The sequence below is a fragment of the Bufo gargarizans genome, chromosome 3 (assembly GCF_014858855.1).
Source record: "Bufo gargarizans isolate SCDJY-AF-19 chromosome 3, ASM1485885v1, whole genome shotgun sequence".
NCBI lineage: Eukaryota > Metazoa > Chordata > Amphibia > Anura > Bufonidae > Bufo > Bufo gargarizans.
The window spans coordinates 393,729,797-393,741,885 of record NC_058082.1 but is presented as its reverse complement, the minus strand read 5'-3'; the positions used below and the strand labels follow the sequence as shown (position 1 = coordinate 393,741,885).

At 47.4% G+C, this 12,089-nt stretch overlaps 1 protein-coding gene across 4 annotated transcripts in view; it reads left to right on the top strand.

Annotated features, from left to right (window-relative positions):
* ZC3H11A (zinc finger CCCH-type containing 11A) overlaps positions 1 to 12,089 on the top strand; it is a 137,284-nt gene that overhangs the window by 24,133 nt on the left and 101,062 nt on the right. For all 4 annotated transcript variants that reach the window (XM_044288271.1, XM_044288270.1, XM_044288269.1 and 1 more), the window contains exon 4: positions 1,213 to 1,351. In XM_044288271.1, coding sequence (XP_044144206.1) covers positions 1,298 to 1,351 — 54 coding nt within the window. In that variant the 5' untranslated portion in view covers positions 1,213 to 1,297. The remainder of the gene's footprint in view (positions 1 to 1,212; positions 1,352 to 12,089) is intronic.

The following is a 12,089-nucleotide window of genomic DNA, read 5'->3' as shown; positions in this document are numbered from 1 at the left end:
TAAGGTATTCGCTGATGGGCATAGTGAGTTCATAGAACTTTTTATTTTTTGTCACAAGTTAGCAGAAAATGATGACTTTTTTTTTTTTTTTTTTTTTTTTTTTTTTTCTTTACAAAGTCTCATATTCCACTAACCTGTGACAAAAAATAAAAACTTCCATGAACCCACTATGCCCATCATGAAATACCTTGGGGTGTCTTCTTTCCCAAATGGGGTCACTTGGGGGTAGTTATACTGCCCTGGCATTTTAGGGGCCCAAATGCGTGCAAAGTAGTTTGAAATCAAAATCTGTGAAATCCGAAAGGTGCTCTTTGTAATGTGGGCCCATTTGCCCATCTAGGCTGCAAAAAAGTGTCACGCATCTGGTATCGCCGTACTCAGGAGAACATGGGGAATGTGTTTTGGGGTATCATTTTACATATACTCATGCTGGGTGAGAGAAATATCTTGGCAAAAGACAACTTCCCTTTGGTAACTAGGCCAACAAAATGGCGACATTCAACTATGTAGACATAAATTGTATACCCTAAAACTAGCCTCCTTCCAAACAGAGTAGACAATCGCTGTGTCCTAAGGCCAATTTCACACTAGCGTATTTGGTCCATGAAATATGCCCTGTGTGACAGCAGTATTTCCTGGCCTGAATGCTGTTCCTGTGACACAAACTCACGGCACTATAAGGATTTATAATGCTGTGTGTTCCTGTCTGACCTCGGTTGTACTGATGGCATTATGTAAATACAATTCAGTACACAGTATTTTAAAGGGAACCTGTCACCGGGATTTTGTGTGTAGAGCTTTTTCTCGGCTAAGTGTTATTTATTTGTATTTATTTTTTAACTCTGACAAAAACTTTAGTGGAAAATCATAGCTCACAAAATTAAATTGTTGCTTGGACCCAGTAATTGAGATTCACCATGAACATGCAGGAGCTTTGCCCAGTGTTTTTATTGGCTCTTGGTGTTGTGGCCTCTATTTCTCCACGTTTAACCACATACATGCAGAATGTAGTCTGCAATTTAGGTTCATTAACACGTGGCACGTTTGTTGCAGAAATTTGTCGCTGTCTCATCATAATGTGCCTTGCAGAAATCCTGCAGCAAAACAACCCTGTTAGGAGGTATGGAAGTGATTTCAGTTGCAGCGTGTGAATATGTCTGTAGTCAGGTGCAGTATGTGTGCTTGCTAAAAAAAACATTATTTTTTTTTCAGTTGAAGATTGTACAGGAATTCCTTATACTTGTGTATATCTGTGAAGACCCATAACCAGCAGAATTACCAAACGTGTGTGAACTCAATGTCTAACCAAGGAGATGACTGCTATTTTTTTTTCTACTCCACCTGCACGAAGGTAACAGAGCTTCTAATAGGCAGCTATTCAAACATTATTACAGTGGAGGAAATAATTATTTGACCCCTCACTGATTTTGTAAGTTTGTCCAATGACAAAGAAATGAAAAGTCTCAGAACAGTATCATTTCAATGGTAGGTTTATTGTAACAGTGGCAGATAGCACATCAAAAGGAAAATCGAAAAAATAACTTTAAATAAAAGATAGCAACTGATTTGCATTTCATTGAGTGAAATAAGTATTTGAACCCTCTAACAAAAAAAGACTTAATACTTGGTGGAAAAACCCTTGTTTGCAAGCACAGAGGTCAAACGTTTCTTGTAATTGATGACCAAGTTTGCGCACATTTTAGGAGGAATGTTGGTCCACTCCTCTTTGCAGATCATCTCTAAATCCCTAAGGTTTCGAGGCTGTCTCTGTGCAACTCTGAGCTTGAGCTCCCTCCATAGGTTTTCGATTGGATTAAGGTCCGGAGACTGACTAGGCCACTCCATGACCTTAATGTGCTTCTTCTTGAGCCACTCCTTTGTTGCCTTTGCTGTATGTTTTGGGTCATTGTCGTGCTGGAACACCCATCCACGACCCATTTTCAGTTTCCTGGCAGAGGGAAGGAGGTTGTCGCTCAGGATTTCACCATACATGGCTCCGTCCATTTTCCCGTTTATGCGAATAAGTTGTCCTGTGCCCTTAGCAGAAAAACACCCCCAAAGCAAAATGTTTCCACCCCCATGCTTGACGGTGGGGACGGTGTTTTGGGGGTCATAGGCAGCATGTTTCTTCCTCCAAACACAGCGAGTTGAGTTAATGCCAAAGAGCTCTATTTTGGTCTCATCAGACCACAGCACCTTCTCCCAGTCACTCTCTGAATCATTCAGGTGTTCATTGGCAAACTTCAGACGGGCCTGCACATGTGCCTTCCTGAGCAGGGGGACCTTGCGAGCCCTGCAGGATTTTAATCCATTGCGGTGTAATGTGTTTCCAATGGTTTTCTTGGTGACTGTGGTCCCTGCTAATTTGAGGTCATTAACTAACTCCTCCCGTGTAGTTCTAGGATGCTTTTTCACCTTTCTCAGAACCATTGACACCCCACGAGGTGAGATCTTGCGTGGAGCCCCAGAGCGAGGTCGATTGATGGTCATTTTGTGCTCCTTCCATTTTCGAACAATCACACCAACAGTTGTCACCTTCTCTCCCAGCTACTTGCTAATGGTTTTGTAGCCCATTCCAGCCTTGTGCAGGTCTACAATTTTGTCTCTGACATCCTTGGACAGCTCTTTGGTCTTTCCCATGTTGGAGAGTTTGGAGTCTGCTTGATTGATTGATTCTGTGGACAGGTGTCTTTTATACAGGTGACTAGTTAAGACAGGTGTCCTTAATGAGGGTGACTAATTGAGTAGAAGTGTCTAACCACTCTGTGGGAGCCAGAACTCTTAATGGTTGGTAGGGGTTCAAATACTTATTTCACTCAATGAAATGCAAATCAGTTGCTATCTTTTTATTTAAAGTTATTTTTTCGATTTTCCTTTTGATGTGCTATCTGCCACTGTTACAATAAACCTACCATTGAAATGATACTGTTCTGAGACTTTTCATTTCTTTGTCATTGGACAAACTTACAAAATCAGTGAGGGGTCAAATAATTATTTCCTCCACTGTATAAGCAATGTTTATGGAAAACTGCATTGCATTACAGTCTTTAAAAAAAAAAATAATTATAACCCATAAGGCATGCTGCAGCCTGTCCTGAAAGTGGACATGTAGCCCTTCCTGATATGTTTTGGCAACTACTTGTATTTCCCATGTCATAACGATTCTGGAGCATCTATTCTTATAGCTCTATGTTGTGCCATTCCTTTAGTAATCCTTCTAGTAGTTCGGAACGAATTGCTAGAGGTTTGCAGTAACGGTCCAGCTGGGTGTTTACATTTGGAGGTGTGTCCCTTCAGTCTGACACTGGCAACACTGATTGGATAGTGTCAGACACTGCAAGGAGACATCCCCAACTGGTGTAACCCGGATGGACCTTCATTGCAGACATAATGCATAACTTCTGGAAAAAATATGTAATCACATAGAGTACTGCAGGATCGCGGTCCGGAAGCGGTCGATTCATTCCTCGTTGACTCATTCGTGCGTCATCTCGCGAGACACGAGATGACGCACACAGTCGGCTTGCGCATGCGCATTGCGGGCCGGCAAAAGTTAAAGGAGTATTTCGTCACCAGCCTGCCAGCCAATGATCATCGCTGGCAGGCTGGTGACTTTCAAAATATCTGCTGGTCCTTTTCGTCGGTTGGTCCCAGCAGAGGAGCACAGATCACTGTAAGTACACAAACGCCACACATTTAGCCCCTTGATCACCCCTGTCAATCACTAGTGAAAGGGGGAAAAAGTGATCAGCGTAAACTGTCACTTTTTTTTTTGACTAGTATCAACCGTTAGGTTTTAGGATAGTTTAGGCCCTTTTGTTAGGTAGTTAGCGCCCAGCCCACCGCACCGCAGTCACTGATTAGCGTATCGCTAATCAGCATTGGTACTTTTATAGTATCTGTAGGTGATCAAAACTGATCAGTCAGATCTATAATAGTATTAGTGTCACCTTAGCTCGCCCTCCACCCAAAAGCAGTGTTTGCCCGATCAAGCCTGATCGGTCGCCCACACGTGCGTTCACCCACGCCTGTTCCGCCGCAGTGACAAAATTATTATTTTTTTTTATCACTGCATAATCACTTTACAAGCACTGCGGCGATAATCAGTTTTTTTGCTATTTTTTTTATCAATCGCAGCGGCCTCTGGTACTTCGCTAGCCTCCAATTTGTAAGACAGGCTTGCTTTTTTTTTCTTGGGTAGTCTCAGGGAATACCCCCTAAATTTAGTTGACCAAATGGCAAATAAGGGGTTTTCTTCTGAAGAGGCCTACAGGCTTCTGACCCAGTCGGATGAGGAATGGGAACCCTCATCTGACGAATCCAGCGGGTCAGAATACGAACCTGTAGAAAGCAGTGGCAGTCTGACCCAAAGTTCGAACGATGAGGTTGAGGTCCCTGATACCACCAGGCGTACCCGGCCCTGTGTTGCTAGACCACAAGTTGCGCAGGATCCGCTTCAAGGGCAGCAGAGTGGGGCTGGCGCTGTCGGATTACGTGGTGAGGCATACACAAGCAGCGCAACCCATCCTGGACAGAGTACCAGCACTGCCGTACAACATGGTGAAGTGGCGAGCACCAGAAGGGCAGTTGAAGCTGGTACGGTGGCACGTGCAGTAGTTACCCCATCGCAGCCACCGCACAGACAGGCCCCTAGAGTCCCTGAGGTGCTGGCAAACCCTGATTCGCAGCCCCCAACTTCAGCCCCACCAGTAATTGTTCCCCCCCCCCCTCCCCCCCCTCCCTTTTACCGCTCAGTCTGGAGTTGGTGTTGAGACAGCTCAGATCGGCCCTTTTTTTTTTTTTTTTTTTTTTTTTTTAAATAGCTGTTCTTGACTGCGGAGCTCTTGGACTTGGTCGTGACAGAAACAAATCGGTGTGCCACTCAATTTATAGCCACCAACCCGGGAAGCTTTTATGCCCAGTCTTTCCTGTGGAAACCTGTCCAAGTTTCCGAAATTAAAACTCTTCTGGGCCTTCTCCTCAACATGGGCCTGACAAAAAAGCATGAATTGTGGTCATATTGGTCCACGAACCCAATTTATCACATGCCCATGTTCTCTGCTGCCATGTCCAGGACACTATTTGAGACCATCATGCGTTTCCTGCACTTTAGTGACAACAGCACCTCTCGTCCCAGAGGCTATTTTACCGGGCTCCTTGGCTTCAAACAATACATCCCAAGCAAGCGCGCCCGGTATGGGGTCAAATAGTATAAGCTCTGTGAAAGGGCCACAGGCTATACGCACACATTTCGTGTCTGAGGGTAAAGATCAGACCCCGGAGCCGGTCGGTTGCCCTGATTACCTGGGGATCAGGGGCCCAAATTCTAAAGAGCACCTTTAGGATTTCACAGGGCATTTTTTACACATTTGGATTTCAAACTACTTCTTGCGCATTAGGGCCCCTAAAATGCCAGGGCAGTATAAATACCCCACAAGTGACCCCATTTTGGAAAGAAGACACCCCAAGGTATTTCGTGATGGGCATAGTGAGTTCATGGAAGTTTTTATTTTTTGTCACAAGTTAGTGGGATATGAGACTTTGTAAGGGAAAAAAACAAACAAAACATTTCTCGCCCATATTCATTGGAGGACACAGAGACCATGGGTATAGCTATGTCCTCTAGGAGGCGTTGACACTAATAAAAGCTGTTAGCTCCTCCCCTAGCAGCTATACCCCCTCCATCCTGGAGAGAGAACTTCAGTTTTTTCTAGTGTTAATAGGAGGCAAGACCTCCCTGCTCAGGGATCTCCTGAAGATTTTTTATTTTAGTTTTATTTTTTTCCTTCTTTTCAGATGGGAAACAGCGGATGCCTCGCCTCCCTGTTCTCCCGGGGTCGAGTTGCGCCAGTGTCGGTCACCCGCACTGCTGCCTCCCCAACAGAAGACAAGGTGGACCAGGGCAGCCTTGCTCCCCTGCATCTGCCAGCCAAGGGGTCACCCATCCAAGCCCCTCTTTTCCAGCATCCTTCCACTATGGTGCCAGTAGCTGAAGGGATGACCCTGCTGGACCAGAGGAGGGGTGAAGATGGCGGCAGAGAAGAGAGGTGAGTACACGGGAGTAGGTGAGTATCTATCCCTCTGGGTTAGTCTCCCCCTCCCTCGTGGTGGCAATAGTCTGCGAACAGACAGGGCTTTGGCATAGCCCAGCACCCCTGAAGTATTCCGCTCCGGCACAGGTCGTTTGGTTGATATTGAGTGGAGGACCATAGGGGATTAATGGTGTACTGTATGCATTCTGCCATGAATTTGGACCTGCCGTAATTTCGATTTATCATGCAGGGAACGGTGCTCCCACTCCCCTACAAGGCGTCATCTACATTTGGGAGCTGACGCTGGGTTAACCCTCCTGGCCCTCCCTCTTGTATCAACAATCAGGGGCATACTTATGCCTGCAACCATTTCCAGTTCCACCCTGTCTGCCTGAGGCCATCACCAGCTCCCCTCAACCATCAGCACCCCTCCTGTGTTTCCCTTCACTCCTCTTGTCATTAGAAGGGACATCGGCACATGGGGGGTTAATACGCCGGGGAGTGCAGGAGTCTTCTGCTCCCCTCCACCCTCCGGAGTCTGCCGGCGCCGTCCACTGTTGCGGCACCTACCTCATTGCAACCCTCTTCGGGAGAGGACGCCGGTCGCGCCGCTCCAGAGGGGGTTAACTGCATACGTTCGGCCGGCACCGGGTCGGTGCTCCGGCCATGATTTTCTTTGCCCGGCCGCACTGATGCCCTGTTAATGCGACTCGGGTCCCTCTGCGCTCCGCCGTCCCTACCTCCCCCGCTGCAGACCAGGAACATGCACCGACGGACAGGTCTCTTAGGGGGTTAATAACTTCCCTGACAGGAGTGAGGGGTGCGCTATGACGCGAATCCTTCCCGCTGCTGGGCCCTGCCCACTCCTGGACACCTTAACCCTTTCTGGCCGGACACTGAGGACCAGCACCAGATTATTCTGAGGATTCTATCTCAGTGCAGGTGCTTCTATGTTATATAATTAACCCCTTCCTGTCCCTCTGCCCACTTGATGTTGGGCATCCAAGTTTTATTTAAAAAATAAAATAAAAAATGCGCATTCATACGGCCCCCCCCCCCCCCCTCAGCCTCATCATTGCAAGACCACCCTGTCTGTGGGTATCGGGCTGGGCCCGTGTCCTATAGCGGGAAAAGGAGGACATCTCAATATTCCCAATCCACTCTCTGGTCGTGTGGTTGATAGTCTCCAGTGCACTCCAGTACAGGACCTCTGGATTCCCAGTCCATCCTCCAGGGGCCGCTTGGTTGGTGATTCTCCGGTGCGGGATCTCTGGATTTCCAATCTGTCCTCCAGGGACCGTTTGGTTGATAATTCTCCAGCACACTCCAGTATAGGATCTTTGGATTCCCAATCCGTCCTCCTGGGCTGTTTGGTTGATAATTTGCCACCAGCGCGATCTGGTGCAGTACCTCTCTAAAATTCCCATTCCACCCTCCGGGGTCGTCTGGTTGATAATCCTCCGCCTGCACGATCCAATGGTGGACCTCTGGATTTTCCCAATCGCGCTCCCGGGTAGTTTGGTTGACGAGCTCTGCCTGCGCACTACAATGGTGGATCTCCGGACTTCCCAATCTCCCTCCGGGGTTGTTTGCTTGGTTAAGCACGGACTGCACAATCCGGTGAGTGTACCTTTTTGAAGTTCCAATACCACCCCCGTGTAGTTAGTTTGGTTGATAGACTGCACACAATGGGCCAGAGCAGGATATTTTCCTCCTCGATCACCTCCACACCCCCACCCTTCCTCCCTAGGGTCACGCTCAGTCGCACCCTCCTCTCCCTGGAGTGGTTCGGTCTCTGCTGTGATTCCGATGTGATCTTCCAAGATGGTGTCCGAGGTAGACCGCAATACTTGTCGTATGCATTACCCCCTTCCTTGGGTGGAGTATTACACTACTACTGGATGCTGTACTCCCTTGGATATTACCTCCCTCCATCGGGGTCTAACCGCACTAAAACTGTCAGTGCCGGCAGTAAGCGTTCCCCTTTTGCTAGGTGGCGGAACTGCATTTCCCACTGGAGTCAGTACTTACTGTATGCTTAGCCCCTTCCATAGGTGGCGCTATGGCATTATCCCTGGTTCAGTGTTTACTATATGTCTTACCCCCTTACGTAGGTGGGGTATTGATACGGGACTCTCCATATGCCTTCCCCTTTCCGAAAGAGGCGTTCTTTCTCTACTTGGATTCGGTTCCTGCTGGATGCATTACTGCATTGCCACCCTTCATGGTGGCGTACTTGCACTATGACTGAGTGCAGTGCTTGCCACAAGCATTACCCCCTTTCATTGGTGGGATAATTACATCATTGCATTTCCTCTACCGTGGGGAATGAGCACACATCTTGCATGTTGCACTTCAACTACGCCACGGCTATAGATGCCTTAACTTCTTCTACAAGTGGAGCGTAGCAAGTATCGTTACACGCTGGTGCCCTGTGCTCTTCTTCTAATGGTATTTCGGTGCCGCCAGTGGATACTGTGGCTGTTTCCACGTTGTCCTTTTCCTTCGGTGCTGCTTTGGGGCAGAAATAGGACTACCTCTCTCTTCAGGGGGTTGCCCAGCGTCGCTCATTTGTCCTAGCATTCCTATGTCCATGGTCCTTCAATGTTCCAATATGTTATCCACCATTTCTGATGTGGGAAGTGGTTGTGCTGGCTCTTTGGTTTGGCTTTGCAGCGTGTTCTCCGCTGGTGCGGTTTTTATGCTGGCACTAGTGTTCGCAGTGGGGCATCCCCTCAGGGTAAGGGTTCCACCCTGACGCTGGCTTGGCGGTGGTTCCTGTTCGACGCCCTTCCCAGGTGGACTGTTTAAGGTTAGTTCTCCTTCCCTGAGGCAGTATGGTACCATGGCTTCTATCGGATTCCTCTAGCCTGCCCTCTGTTTGTTCTGGCTGGGGAACGTTGCGGCTCCTACGGTACGGGGGTCCTGGTGTAGCCATTACATACTCTGGCTCCTTCTGCACGGCTCTTTCGTCAGGTGACGGATTCTTCTAACGCCGAATTTGGTGGCGTACGCCACATGGCCGCCTCCTTAGGTGGCGTATGGCGCCACCACTCTCATCAGGTGGCTACTTCTGTGTGGTGACTGTCTCAGATGGGGAATGGGCTTCGCCCTGCCCCCTTCTCTTTCCGTTTTTTCCTTCTCTGGCTCAGGGTTCACGGTCACAAAACCTTTGGTAGCTCCGACGTTACTACTTCCCCTCATCTACGTTTAATGCAGGGTATTGGTTCTGTGTGTGGTGTGGTGTGTGGTGGTCCCCCCCCCCCTCCCCCCTCTCTTCCAGTCTCGTTCCGGACTGACTGTTGGGCTGTGATGTTTTTTCCATATTCTCCTTCTACAGGTGAATCCTACTCGTCGGTCCTGGGCGTACTACCAGTTTCTACAACTACCTCTCAAGACTTGACTACTGACTGCCACGTCAGTCTGATGGTAGTCATACCTTTTCACTGCACTTTCTGTTTCTAGACTATGAGACTCACCACGCAAGGTAGAGTGGGGGTGCTGTCGCGACTCGCCACCGTTGCTGGAGTTTCGTTCTTGGAATGGAACACCCCTTCTATTCTTCCTCCTCGAGGCAGGAGTTTTTTCTCTTTTTGGTCTGGTCGATATTTCCGTCAAGCAGAGTTGCTACACCGTCAATGCACGGTTGCTGACGGACCCCCTCTCCGCCGGTGATTCTTAGATCATCTCTTCTACCTGTCCAATGTATTGATTCCTTGGCTTGCGGTTGGACATGCCTCATTCAGGCTTTTTTTTTTTTTTTTCTTGGTAGTTTATCAGCCGGCCTCTCAGTCTCCCCACAAGCCTCTTCGGCTCGGGGGACTTCGGTGGACCAATTACCTTTTCCGGAATTACCCCCTTGAACTCTTGCGGAGGGATGTCTCTCCGGCCCCGAATGTATTTTTCCTTTTTTTTTTTCTTGTGGCTATCACATCCATCTGGCGGGTGTCCGGGTTGGGGCGCTCTCTTGCAGAGAACCTTCCTGGTTCTTCACAGGGATAAGTGATCCTCCGGCCTGTTAATTCCTTCTCCCGATGGTGGTCTCTGATTTCCATTTCAATTAAGAAATTGTCTTTCCATCACCGTGTCCCTCCCCTTCGCACCCTAGGGAACGGGAGTTACACCATTTGGACGTTGTTAGGGCTCTGACTATTTATTTGCCAGCCTCCAGTTCCTTCCAGCATATGGACTCCACTTTTTTGACATCCCGGAAGGTCCTCGCAAGGCATTGGCGGCCTACGGGGTGGCAATTGCACGTCTAATTGCTGAAGCATACTGCACCCGGGGCAGGTTTCCCACCTTTGGTGTCAGTCGGAGGATTCAAGGTTCGGCCGCGCAGTTGTGCATGACTGCTACTGACCTCCTTTCGCACATTCACAAAATTCTCCGGGTGCATACTTATGTATCGGCAGGCACTGCCTTGGGCCGCATGGTCTTGCAGGCAGCAGTTCTTAGTTGCCTGCAGGGGCACTTGCTCCATGTGTCTGTGGTTTTCCCTCCCTGTTGGACTGCTTTTGGACATCCCATGGTCTCTGTGTCCCCCAATGAATATGGGCGAGAAAACGAGATTTTTGTATAACTTACCAGTAAAATCTTTCTCGCTCTTCATTGGGGGACACAGCACCCACCTAGTATTGTTGTTCGGCCACAGTTGTGGCTGTTGCTGGTTGGAACCTAGTTTGGTTCTCGGCATTGGCTGTTCCACGTTTTTTCGTTGGTTTACTTGCTTCTCCTACTGCTTGTGCACAAACTGAAGCGCTCTCTCCAGGCTGGAGGGGGTATAGCTGCCGGGGGAGGAGCTAACTGCTTTTACTAGTGTCAACGCCACCTAGAGGACATGGCTATACCCATGGTCTCTGTGTGCCCCCCCCCCCCCCCCCCCCATTGAAGAGCGAGACAGAGATTTTACTGGCAAGTTATACAAAAATCTAGTTTTTCCGCTAACTTGTGACAAAAAATAAAAACTTCCATGAACTCACTCTGCCCATCAGTGAATACCTTAGGGTGTCTACTTTCCGAAATGGGGTCATTTGTGGGATGTTTCTACTGTCTGGGCATTGTAGAACCTTGAGGAAACATGACAGGTGCTCAGAAAGTCAGAGCTGCTTCAAAAAGCGGAAATTCACATTTTTGTACCATAGTTTGTAAACGCTATAACGTTTGCGCAAACCAAGAAATATACACTTATTGCATTTTTTTTTATCAAAGACATGTAAAACAATAAATTTAGAGAAAAATTTATATAAAAATGTAGTTTTATTTGTAAATTTTACTACTGAAAGTGAATAACAAAAAAGTAAAAATGTCAGCAGCAATGAAATACCACCAAATGAAAGCTCTATTAGTGAGAAGAAAAGGAGGTAAAATTCATTTGGGTGGTAAGTTGTATGACCGAGCAATAAACGGTGAAGGTAGTGTAGTGCAGAATTGTAAAAAGTGGTCTGGTCATTAAGGGGGTTTAAGCTAGGGGTGCTGAGGTGGATAAGAATAGATTCTCCTGAATGTGAATGTAAAATTCCATTTAAACTTACAAAGAATGGCAGTGCCACAGAGCACAATAAATATAGCAAATTCATATTATACAACACAATTTAAATAACATGATGTGGACTAAAGACATAAAATTGCACAGTATTACACTTCTGCAGAACATCATAAAAAGGGTTGACTTTTTACTTTTTCATGGGGATTGTAATCAGAAAATGACTTATTGTTTACATCATAATTTTTATTTGAACATGTATCTTTAAAGAATTATTGATGTTTTAATTTTCCATGTCAATATCTATATTTAGGCCTTGTTGACATCTCGATCGGGCAGGCTTTTCTGGCAGAGAACAGTCTGCCGATTTTGCCAGATCTGGCATTTACAGATTCTATAGTTAATCGCTGAATCCTCATTGACTGTGTTGAGGTCCAGCGGTGATCCGCCCACTTTCCGGTATAATGTAGGCGTTTCAGCCTGACAAAAAAAACGTTGCATGCACCCCCATCGATCAGCTGTTAGAGAAGGCAGCGGCGCTCCACGGCCTTCTCACTGTGTACTGCACGCCCAGT